Source organism: Ylistrum balloti, unplaced genomic scaffold (genome assembly GCF_031769215.1).
Source record: "Ylistrum balloti isolate Yb309-2 unplaced genomic scaffold, AGI_CSIRO_Ybal_v1 Utg369902, whole genome shotgun sequence".
NCBI classification, from domain to species: domain Eukaryota; kingdom Metazoa; phylum Mollusca; class Bivalvia; order Pectinida; family Pectinidae; genus Ylistrum; species Ylistrum balloti.
This window is the reverse complement of record NW_026782029.1, coordinates 1-13,269: the sequence shown is the minus strand read 5'-3', so window position 1 is coordinate 13,269 and position 13,269 is coordinate 1. Positions and strand designations below refer to the sequence as shown.

Sequence of the window (13,269 nt, the reverse complement as noted above, 5' to 3'; positions counted from 1 at the left end):
CTATGGTAAAGCAAAAGTTTACATGAAAACTCCCCATGGTAACCATAGTATTGAAGTTTTTGTCATTCAGGAAAGCTCCCACCCTTTACTGTTGGGAGTTAGTTATCTGGCTACCTATAATATTACCCTAGATTTTGGTAATTACACTTACTTGTCAGACAGAGCTGATATAGTGTGTTCGAAAAGATGTGTGATTTCACCCAACAGTGAATGTCAATTATGGGCTTCTGTTCCAAATACTTTATATGGTGTCCAGGGTGTATGTCAGGGTAATACAAAACTACACAAAAGTGGTTTACTTATGGCTAAGAGTGTTGTAAATGTCAATAAAAAGTGTATGATACCTGTACAACTACTAAATCCCACAGGTAAATCAGTAACAGTGCCTAGAGGCAAGGTTTTGGGGCGATTTCAAGTTTTAAATTTCAACAAAGATGTTATATTGAATGACCACAATTTCAATGTTCATGCTCCAGATACATTTCCAGACAAAGGTCATGCTAAATCTGGGCCTACTAACTCCAGTGTAGATTCATTACTTACTGATGCCAAATTTTGCCAAAATGTTGCCCATGTACATGATGCTATGTTACCAACAGATGCTAGTACTAGTTCCGCTGACACTAATGTAGACTTGACCGCTGATGTTGCTAGATGTTGTCATGTTGTTACCAAGTCTTTATCTGATGTCAGTGTACCTAGTTCATCCAATCATTTGATGTCCCCTGTAAATACCAATTTTACTGATGATAAATGTTGCCAACATGTTGCTCAGTCTACATTTGATGTTGGTATGCCCAGTTCAAGTGATGCCACCACTGGTATCTCTAATGTTGCCCAGCATAGCCCATTTACCCAATCAGTGAATATGTCATGTTGTCAACATCATGGCAAAAGTGATGTCAAATGTACAAATGATGCCAAATGTTCTCATGTTGTCAACACTTGTCTTGATGCCAAATGTTGTCAAAGTGATACTACAAATGATGTCAAATGTTGTCATGTTGCCAAGTGTCACATTTTTGATTCACCTGTTTTTGATAAATGTGTTTCTAAGGAAAATATTCAAGCTGCCAAACCTTGTACAAATGTTGACTTATTTGAGAAATGTAATTGTGCTGTTGATGATTTACCTTTGCAATCAAATTTCTGCACAGCACATAGGAATGTTTTAGATAGTGTAAATAAGATTTATGTACATAATGAGAAGTGTAGTTTGCCGAGTACTAGATTTTTTCAGAATAGCCCTGAAATGTTTTCATGTAACCATTTATCTACATCAAGTCCTACTCATTCTGTAGATAAACCAAGAGCAAGTAACTCTGTTGATAATGAAAGATTTAGTTCTTATTTTGATGTTTCTGATACCCTATCGGAACAGGAAAGGTCACAATTGTTTGAACTTTTACATAAACATGCTGACATTTTTGTTACCCCAGATAATCCGTCACTTGGTTATACGGATCTTGTTCAGCACAAGATTTTGTTAAAACCGGACCCTGTAGCTAAAAACCAGAAACCATACAGACTTTCTCCGGATAAACGTCAGGTTTTGCGTCATCAGTTAGATGAACTCCTATCACAGGGCATCATAACTCCAGTTTCTGAAATGGATGATCTTATTATCACCAGTCCCATTGTGCTAGTGACTAAACGCTGTAAAGACCTGGATAAACTCCAGGATAACTCGCGGGAAAAGAGCTTGGCCCAATATCGTTTCTGCTGTGATTTCAGACATTTAAATTCACAGACACGTCCATTCCACTATACTATTCCCAATCTACAAGAATTGACAGAGTCATTTAGTGAACGTGTACCAAACTTTATCACTTCAATTGACTTGTCGTCTGGATTTTTCCAGATGGGCATTGCTCCCGAGTCGCGACGCTATACTGCTTTTAACACATGTTTCGGGACATATCAATTTCAGCGGATGCCTATGGGCCTATCAACAGCGCCGAATACATTCCAGTTACTAATGGACAAAGTCTTGCATGGCCTTACCTTTCGTGCAGTGTTGTGTTACTTGGATGATGTTTTGGTATTTTCAGAAACGTTTAGCCAACATCTCGCTGATCTACACGATGTATTTTCGAGGTTTCATGCTGCCGGTTTAAAGTTGGGCCCCAAAAAGTGTTCATTTGCCAAATCATCCTGCCTATACTTGGGTCACATCATTTCAAAGGATGGTATTCGCCCTCCACCTGATCGGATTAAAGCGGTACAGGATATGCCTAAACCAAGTAATCTTACTGAGTTGAAACGTTTTCTTGGTCTAATGAACTGGTTTCGCAAATATATACCCAATTATGCTGCAGAGGCTCAGCCGTTGCTACGGTTACTGAAAAAGGACCAGAAATTCATATGGACATGTGAACAGGATGCCGCATTTGTAAAATTGAAACTTCTCCTCTCCGACTCCGATATACTCGCGTTTCCACGCTATGACCTGCCATTTCATCTAGGAGTGGACACATCTTCCAAAGGAATCGGATATATGCTATACCAGCTTCACCCCACAGATACTATGGAAAAGGAGGTTGATAAAACGCATGCAGAACCTAGCATCCACAAAATCATACGGTTTGGATCGAAGTCGTTAAATAAAGGCCAACAGTCATATGGACCTACAAAATTAGAACTGTTGGGTGTAGTGACCAGTGTTCTTGACTGTGCAGATTATTTGCGGGGACGCCATTTTATCATCGAATGTGACCACCAGGCACTCCGACCACTTTACCAGAAACAATTTCATGGTGCCATATATGAAAGATGGTTGGCTATCCTACAGCAGTTCAGCTTTGATTGGGACTACAAACCTGCCGCAAATATGGTCGTAGAGGACGCCCTCAGTCGATGTCGTTCAAATGAAAATGAACATTTCTCCAGCCCAAATGAGGATGATCCGCATTTCCCATATGTTAATGAACCGCAATGTGTCATCAATCTGCCTAATGGACAAGACATCAGAGATTTGTTAAAGTGTCAACATACTGATACTGATGTTCCGTCGGCGAAACATGATGTTGTCATTGTTGATAGTAATGAACAGTGTTTGAACATTAACTCTAAGAAAGTGCAACATGTTGCTTTACGTCAACCAATGCCAGTCTTCGATGATGTTGATGACGGCTATGATGCTGACACAGATGACGCCGTTGATCAAAAACGTATTGGACATTCACGACATATCTACCACAAACGCATGTCTCATGGAAGTACTGTTGCTTCAAAACCTCAACAAAGTCAAGTCTCCAAACCACAGTCCGATATCGGGATAGTCCCTACAGAAACCGTTTCAGACCATAACAATGTTCTGTGTGATTCTTCCATTGGAGTGGATGATGACATTGAAATCTTGAACTCTGTAGACTTAGATTCTTCAGACATCAGTGATGAGCAGGTACTTCAATCCCATCAACTGTTATCGCCACTTTGTTCCGACATTCATATTCCACTACCACCAGCATTGGAAAATCAGATGAATCTGACACAGGACATACAACATACAACGTTGGATGATCGGGAGATGTCCGACAAAGACGACGAGTCAGATCTAGAAATATTAACGGACAGTATTGATGTACAAACAGAATCTGACCCGCAGATTGACCAAATACGGAATCTTGAGGTTTTTAATACAACAAATTTCTCAAGGCAAGATATCATTGATTTACAGAAGGTTGATGAACATTATCGTGACTTATATAGATATCTTTCCAATGGTGCTTTACCTACATCGCAGAAACAAGCGCGAGTGATTTTACTGAAATCTTCTGACTTCATCCTTGTTGATAACCTCCTATTTCATTCTCGGATTGCTAAATCGAAACGCTCTCAGCTCATGGAACACTACCAACTTGCATTGCCACAACCCATGATACGAACTATGCTACATCTTTATCATGACTCTCCTATGGGTGGGCATGGCGGTATTCAGCATACCTATGATACCTTGAGAATGCACTACTATTTCCCCAAGATGTCGTGTATAGTCGGTGATTATGTTCGATCTTGTCACGAGTGTCAAACCCGTAAAATGACGAAGCTACCTACCAAATCAACAATCACTGCTTTCAAAACGCCTTCTGCTCCATTTGAAGTGTGGCAAATTGACTTATATGGACCACTGCCAACTTCTTCCAAGGGTAATTCATACATTTTCACTGCAATTGACTTGTATCCGCGGTATTTATTTGTATTACCTATTCCCAGCAAGGACGTGATTACGGTATCTCAGTGTCTTTTTGAACTATTTCAACAATTTGGAGTATGTGACTCGCTTCTTAGTGATCAGGGCACTGAGTTTATGTCGAAATGTACTGCAGAGGTATGTCGTCTACTATCAGTCGCTCAGTTCTTTACTCCCGCCTTTGTGCATCATTGTCTGGGATCATGCGAGCGTGCTCACCGCACCTTAGCTGAGCGGATAACACCATACATTAGCCAAGGTAAGACTTGGGAGGACATATTACCTGCAATTGTGTTTGCAATGAACAACTCCGTAAACAGTGGTACAGGTTACTCCCCGTTTGAAGCTCTGTATGGACAACGACCAAAATTTCCTCTTGGCAATGTTTCTAATACCGACTTTGGAGGTCTGCCTGCTACCTGTCATGATTTTATTCGTCAAAGAGCAAAACGGCTGTCACTCATTCGTTCTGAAATGCTTGACAATGTCAATAAGTCACGTGAGAAAATGACGGACCGTGTTAATCGTGATTCGCGCCCATTGGATCTTACAGCTGGTGACTATGTATATCTTCAGACAATACCTACGGGCCAAGGTCACAAACTACAACCAAAGGCGTCCGGGCCTTATGTCGTTCACCAGGTCCTTAGTTCTCATATGATATCCCTGAAGGACAAAGATTCAGGAAAGGTTATGTCTAAACCTGTACACGTGGACCGCCTCAAAATGGCTTACATTCGGGCTCCTAACCCAACAAACTTTTTCATCGATGAAGCCATTACTTCTGTTCGCGCACCTACTCAGGACCCACGTTTTGATGTTTCCACTGATATTGACGCATTTGATGCACCTACTGAGGTTGATTCACCAGGCTCAGCTTTGAACACCGACCTCCCTTCCGATGTGTTTGATTGTACGACTGAAGTCGATTCTTTAAGTGCTGATAACTTTTCCGCATCATCGCATCATACAACATTATCTCTGTTGGTTCGACCTAAACGACAAATTAATAAACCCCTTCGGTTCCGTGATGATGAACACTTTAACCCTGACACTCTCTTCTCGTCTGATATGTTGAGTGATGGTGGTGTACATAAAATAAAGCGTGTGTTAGCTCAACGGCAAGATGGCATAAACACGAACTATCTTGTTCACCTTGTTGGTGAGCCCGCTCAAAATGCGCTCTGGATTCCGTTCAGACGCTTAGATGCTGCTGCTAAACGTCTTGTAAGACGCAAACCTCCCCCAGTTGTATAGGTATTGAAAGCTTGTGTCAGGTTGTATAGTGAACTGTGGGTATTTTGTAAACATTTTTATGCATATGTTGTATTATGTGTTTGACCTTATATTTCTAGTCGTTTTTTTTTAATGGATGATGCTTCACATATGCAACTTTTATGGTTTTATTATCTTAACCTAGTCGATGGAAGATGTTCCTTTAAGATGCAATTTTTCCCATGCGCTCAATGATTATCATGCTACCAATTTGCAAATTTGTGTCTTATGCGCGAGTTTTTTACATGTTTTATGGTTTTGATTACATTGACACAGAGATTCTCAATGCCTAATATTTTGCCCATTGTATATATACTGTATAGTCGTACATCAAATAATACAGGAATATTGCATTTTTTTTCATTTTTTTGTTTTATGATACAAATTATACAATTATTGCCCATGTCCGAATTAATTCGTAGGATTAAATTGTTCTCTTTACAACCTCAGTATTAATGGACTATGAATCACTTACTCTTTTGCCTCTTTTTGGTACATTGCTAATATTGAATTATGAATTATTGCAGTTGATGATGCCAGATGGATTTTGCGCCTAATTGTAGCCATATGCATGTCATATGTTTTTGATATATTTTCATATACAGGTAGTATATCGCATCTTATTTTAAATGGATTTTCAATTTCGAATATTATATGCTGATAGTCCTTGATATGAGTTATGAATGACACTATATACCTTTTTCTTGTTCATAAGTTTTGCTGAATTATGTCTAGATCAATATTGCCATTTATGGATGCTTGAGTATAATCAATTATAGTTGTGTGATCGGTAATTTCTTAAGACTACACCAGGGTATAGAGTATACTTGATTGTCATTTTGACCGTACCTTTTTGTAAATGCTCAAATTTTCCTATACAATGCTTTTGCATACAATTTTTGAGAGTGGGATTCTCCGAGTGTTCAGGTCTGATGAATTATGTCTTATACCCAGTTATGGTAGCAGTATTTACACTAGCTTGTGTCAAAAGGTCATCCTGTTCAGAATGCTATATTTTACTCCATTCCATACAAGTATATTTACCATTTATAATATTGTAATGTTTGTAAAATTGTATAGCGAGTCCTTTTCACCTTTACATCCAATGTCATTGTATCTCCGTACACCCATGATAAAATTGTTTCTCAATTTTACTTTGCGTGGGGGGGATGTTGTGTAATTACCTATAAATGGGTGTAGCGCAGATGCAGTGTCATTGGGTGAGGGGAGATAATTCACATACAATGTAGCACTTACAATTTTGTTTGTAACTCTCCGGGGCACGGAGATAAAAAAAAGGAGAGAGAATAAAAAGATGGAACCGGAGGTGTGGATGTGTTTTCCCTATGTGTATAGATTCGCATAAACTACATTTCTGCACAAACTATATATTTACATCACAATGTGTTATACATTTATAATCTTTTGATGAGGTTGATGAAAACATGCACTAACAGAAATCAGTAGACTATAGAACATAAAGTTTTATTGTTATTTCGTATCCAATTTGTACGTGCTGAGCGAATTCCAATTCTTCTGACTAAGAATTTTTGAAATTTTGACACCAGGTTAACCGCGGAAATTTGTAGTATATGTCTATAGTAATGGTATTGTTTGACAGTATAATCAATTCCATTTCCTCTATTTGATATCAACAACCTTCACGATCACACGCTCTCCAGGTCTGCTGATAGCAAATTAATTCCGTTTTAAAACATCTGTTTGATATGTATTTCCTACCTGTTCCTTTTTTCATAAGCTTTTTATTTGTAAATCGCGTGAGACTATTTCAGTTAATCAGTATGTACTTCTAGAAATAGAAGAGAATATGACAGTCAGATATACATCACTTCAAGATGTTGGCAAAAAAAAAAAAATTAAAAATTTGTTCGTTTAAATCTGCTAGATACCAAGGTAAATTGAAATATACATCACTTCAAGATGTTGGCAAAAAAAAAAATTAAAAATTTGTTCGTTTAAATCTGCTAGATACCAAGGTAAATTGCCGATTTTGTACATCTTAGTCTGAGTCAATATAACTAACATGGTCACCTTATGTAAAGATATTATCTTGGTTTTTATGTGTTACGTTTACTGCTGAATAAATATATCGAAACTGTATTGTACTGAGGAATAGTAATCAGGTCGCGTTTTGTTTCGGCACAATGTCTCAAGTTCTGCTCAACAAATGAAGCTTTACAAAATGCTTTTTCGTACATACCCAAGAGTAATTTGTAAGTCCTGATGTCAAAGGTTAAGGTCACTGATACTTTAAATAGAAAAATCGGTTTCGATGTTAACGCAGACTTAATCCTTAACTCTTACACAGGATGTGTAAGCTCTCAATCGCCTTTCATTTTTAGACGCCAAATGTCAAGGTCACTACAAATACACAAATAGGAATACGTAGCAATACCTCTACTCACAGGTCAGTGTCATGAGGTCAAAGGTCAAGATACTTTGATCTCACATAATGAAGTAAAATCGACTGAAATCAAATGAAAAGTCAACCTACCACAAATCAAAACCATCAGGTTAACGTTCAAAATGGAAATAATTTAGATATTTTAGGGAAAAATTTAAGGTCAAATTTCGATTATTTTTCCAGTGAATATTTTGTGATATCATAATGAAGCATAGTGAAACTTAATAGTCAAGATCAGTCAATGCTAAAAATCAAACCTAAAATGTGTATATTTCACAGGTAAGTTATTGAGCTAAGAAAGAAATGTATTATCAGTGTAATATGCAGATTTGAAGTCTGACACCATGCAGACCCCGCCCTGACGTGTGTCAATTCTCAAACTGATTGTCTTCCATATCGCTAACCTATCTGCTATCGAAATATACGTGACGTCACTATTCAATGCGATGAATAGATTTTATTCCGAGTTTAAGTAATATTTGTTATCGACAGTAAAATATTAGTTTTTAAATACTGTTTGTAAAGTCCCTTTGTGAGGATCTTTTAACGTTTATTGTTAGACGTTTCATTCAGGAATATTCTGAGTAATCGGTATCTCTAACGTAGTGAACATGAAGACCAAAGTAGAAAGGTTTACTTCATTAATAAATGATCGGAAATTTCAGCAATTTGTGACATTTATAAAGATGTCCAGCCATCTCTGTAAACTTAAGAAAACCTAGTATAACAGACCTGTTATTAATTACAGACCAAATGTATGTAATTCAGACGTCAAGTAATTTCACACCTTACTCGTAAACAATGTGTCGTCAGATTTGTCGGGTTAAAGTAAGTAATGTTCAGTGTTCTACTGGTGGGTTAGTTTAAACTTTTTTTTTATATCATGTTCTTCATCATATCTTTCAAATTGTCTTCCTTTCTAAACTGTTGTTAATTGTTGTTTAATCAGATATCCGTTGGCTGGGAAGTTATTCCGACATCTAGGATGGGACATGAAGTCGTGTTTGTGTTGTGGCAAGGAAGGAAGGAAAACAGATTATGACAACTTTATCCACTGTGTGAATGCCGGGTGTGACGGTAAGACAACTTGTTGGTCAGATGTAATAGTGCTAAACAATAACCATATAGTATTATATAAAACTAGTCTGAAGCATCCCTATGTATATCATTGTTTTTGTTTGTGTTCAGAGGGCACATATTGCTTTTGTTCCTCTTAGTTATCACTGTTCGCTTGAGAAGTTACTTGCCTGATTCACATCTTCTTTTACTTTTAACAAGGTTTATACTGCACTCTCTGTTTCTCCGACCTCAACAACATGTGTACTGTGTGTATGAACCCTGTTGATTATGGAGACCTCTCAGACTTCAGTGAAGAAAGGTATTTCCAAAATTATTCCATCCGAATGAGCATTGCCATGGCGGGGTGTTCATTGTCCACTTGACGTACCTTACTGTGGTCAACTTATCACATACCTGGTCCACTCTGTCATGTAACACGCCCACCATCATAGGACTACATATAATATCACTATGGTAACCTTATAACAAAATGACGTCACCCGATAGGTCTCGGCAGGAATTGCATTTTTCGGGGAGGTAAATGGATATGTTAAATTTGGTAGCATGGTTCATTCCGAAACGAGGCTAAAGGGAAAATTCAGGCCAGAAGATTTCAACGATTCTGAAAATATTAGCTGAGGATGGAAATGTTTTTTTTAAAAATGTTTCAATGGCGGGGACTGATCGTCAGGACAAAAAACTAATTTGTTATGCACAATGGCTTGAGAGACCACAGAATAAGGGTAGCCCACTTGTTTACCATTATAATTATGTTCATTAACCAACCTTAGTCCATTCTGAGTCGTCCTTTTGTTAAATTTGTGACAAACCTTTCCGTGAAATCTGATAAAATTGTTAATGATAAATTGGGCAGAAGTCTGTGTGTTTTAATAAAATTACCTTAAAACAGATACCTTTCATGATACACAATCCCCAAAGGTTCAGAATGATGTTGTTGTTTATATATACAGAGATTCCAGTGATGATGAAGAAGTTGCAAGGATGGCACAAATTTCACAGAGACGACGTCAAGAAATCCAGCGTCTTCAAGAAGAACGGACACCGTCAAACATATTAGGAACGTTCCGTCATCAACTCCAGATAACACAGGAGTACAAGGATTAAATGAACACGAATATTTAGTATCAAAATCTGTCAAAATGTTTATATCATTGAGTAAAGTAATCATTGAATGAATACCTGCCCGCATTGACGATAGTTACAGCAAACTATCTCTCTCTCTCACACACACACACACACGCACACACACATACACACACGCACAGACGCGCACACACACAATTATTCAATAATAATGAAAAAAATGTTAAATAGAAAATGAAAAGTTAATAAGTAAATCTGCAGTTATTTATGTTCCAATCACTCGCAAATTAAAAACTAACCTTTCTAGTCTTTGTTAATTACCTTTTTTATAATATGTAGTATCTGATCTAGCGTAGACCGGAAATATCAGGTAAAATCTAATTTGCATGCTTAAATAACTCATTTAAATATGTGGTAAAATTTGGACATGGTGAAGTTTAAATGTTCCATTTTGAAACAAAGACACTCCCATTTACATACGTTCAATATACGTTACCTTTCTCACGATACACAATGATATTATCTAAAATTAATTAAAAGCAATTAGTTGAACGGGTACGGAAACCGAATTTGATTGTCACAATTTACAAAATGTAATACCCGACATAACTTTGCTGTCTGATTTCGTCAGGATTCTTAAAATAGTGTATTTTGAAATGAATGGTTTGAAACACCGCGTTTAAGATTTTTTCCTGTGGTATATTCAGAATACAAAAGCAGGATTTCAACACGTCTTCAAAACGAAGCCAAGTGTGATTTTCCTGGCAAGCCTGGGTTGTGACATGAAAACACGCACACACACACGCATACATACATGGTCGGGAGGATTACCTGCCCGCATTTATGATAGTTACAGCACGATTAAAACAATCTCTCTCACACTCGCGCGTACGCACACACATACAATTACTTATAATCTGACAAGTTCACATGTCTTAAGATACAATGACAGACTCACCAGTGGTATGTCACAAATTCTGAACACATAGGTCTGTGCCATTTTTGTAATGAAAGCTGGACAAGCGCGCGAACCAGTATTACTATAATAACAATGCGTTGTAAGAAGCTGAACGTTAGTGTGGTTTTAGAGTAGGATTGGAAGACTCGAAAAAGATGTGACGTAATAAGAAAATAGACTAACCTGATTTATTTACATGATCCAGGAATGGTAGGGACTTTTGTATCTAAGGAAACAGTCGTCTTCTTTTATGAATCAAGAACATGTAGTACATTATTTTAACAGATATTAAGAGACTGAAGGAATCTTTGAGAAAAACTGCATAAGTCTTTCACACGGTGTACATGTAGGCGGTTACTAAATAAGTGTCTGGTTGTCGTAGTTGTCCGGAAGTCGGTCCTATGCTTGATCAGTGCCCAGTTAGGCATGTGCGTAGATGACTTGTATCTGGAACGTACACAATACAAGTAAATAGAGCTATAAACCTGCCCGGTCGACATTTCCGGGCGATCAGTGCATTAAACAACACTCATGAACACATTAGACAACACTCACTCAACATGCAACATTAGACAATTCAGGAAACAACAACACTCAAACATTAGACAACACTCAGGAATCAACATTAGACAATACTCAGGAAACAGACAACACTCAGGAAACATTAGACAACACTCAGGAATCATCAGACAACACCCAGGCAACATTAGACAATACTCAGGAAACAGACAACACTCGGGAAACATTAGACAACACTCAGGAATCATCAGACAACACCCAGGCAACATTAGACAATACTCAGGAAACAGACAACACTCGGGAAACATTAGACAACACTCAGGAATCATCAGACAACACCCAGGCAACATTAGACAATACTCAGAAAACAGACAACACTCGGGAAACATTAGACAACACTCAGGAATCATCAGACAACACCCAGGCAACATTAGACAACACTCAGGAAATATTAGACAACACTCAAGAAACAGACAACACTCAGGAAGCATCAAACAGCACTCTGGAAACATTAGACAACACTCTCAAACAACATCGACAACACTCAGACGGCATTAGACAACACTCGGAAAACATTAGACAACACTCGGGAAACATTAGACAACACTCGGGAAACATTAGACAACACTCAGGAAACAGACAACACTCAGGAAGCATCAACCAGCACTCTGGAAACATTAGACAACACTCAAGCAACATAAAACAACATTCAGACAACATCGACAACACTCAGACGGCATTAGACAACACTCAGAAAACATTAGACAACACTCGGGAAACATTAGACAACACTCAGGAAACATCAAACAACACCCAGACAACATTAGACAATACTCAGGAAACAGAAAACATTCTGGAAACATTAGACAACACTCAAACAACATTAGACAACACCCAGGCAACATTAGACAACACTCAAGCAACATTAGACAACACTCAGGAAACATTAGACAACACTCAGGAAATATTAGACAACACTCAGGAAACAGACAACACTCAGGAAGCATCAACCAGCACTCTGGAAACATTAGACAACACTCAAACAACATTCAGACAACATCGACAACACTCAGACGGCATTAGACAACACTCAGAAAACATAAGACAACACTCGGGAAACATTAGACAACACTCGGGAAACATTAGACAACTCTTAGGAAGCAGACAACACTCGGAAAACATTAGACAACACTCAGAAAACATTAAACAACACTCAGGAAACAGACAACATTCAGACAACTTTAAACAACATTAAGACAACATTAGACAATGCTCATGCAACATTAGACATCACTCGTGGAACATAAGACAACACTCAGGAAACAGACAACACTCGGGAAACATTAGACAACACCCAGACAACATTAGACAGCACTCGGGAAACATTAGACAACTCTAAAAAAGCAGACAACACTCAGGAAACATTAGACAACTCTTAGGAAACAGACAACACTCAGATAACATTAGACAACACTCAGGCAACATTAGACAACACTCAAGAAACAGACAACACTCGGGAAACATTAGACAACACTCGTGAAACTTCAGACAACTCTTAGGAAGCAGAAAACACTCGGGAAACATTAGACAACACTCAGAAAACATTAAACAACACTCAGGAATCATTAGACAACATTCTGGCAACTTTAAACAACATTAAGACAACATTAGACAATGCTCATGCAACATTAGACATCACTCGTGGAACATAAGACAACACTCAGGAAACAGACAACA

At 38.0% G+C, this 13,269-nt stretch overlaps 2 protein-coding genes across 2 annotated transcripts; both read left to right on the top strand.

The window, feature by feature from the left end:
• The first annotated feature begins 8,854 nt into the window (after positions 1–8,854).
• Positions 8,855–10,328, top strand: LOC132546665 (DC-STAMP domain-containing protein 2-like). Its single transcript, XM_060210386.1, has 3 exons — positions 8,855–8,969; positions 9,171–9,270; positions 9,923–10,328. The coding sequence occupies exons 1-3, from the start codon at positions 8,885–8,887 to the stop codon at positions 10,074–10,076; spliced, it is 339 nt and encodes a 112-aa protein (XP_060066369.1). The 5' UTR covers positions 8,855–8,884; the 3' UTR covers positions 10,077–10,328.
• A 778-nt stretch (positions 10,329–11,106) lies between these two features.
• Positions 11,107–12,787, top strand: LOC132546663 (putative uncharacterized protein DDB_G0285119). Its single transcript, XM_060210385.1, has 2 exons — positions 11,107–11,127; positions 11,558–12,787. Exons 1-2 carry the CDS (start codon positions 11,107–11,109, stop codon positions 12,785–12,787), a joined length of 1,251 nt encoding a protein of 416 aa, XP_060066368.1.
• Positions 12,788–13,269: the final 482 nt, after the last annotated feature.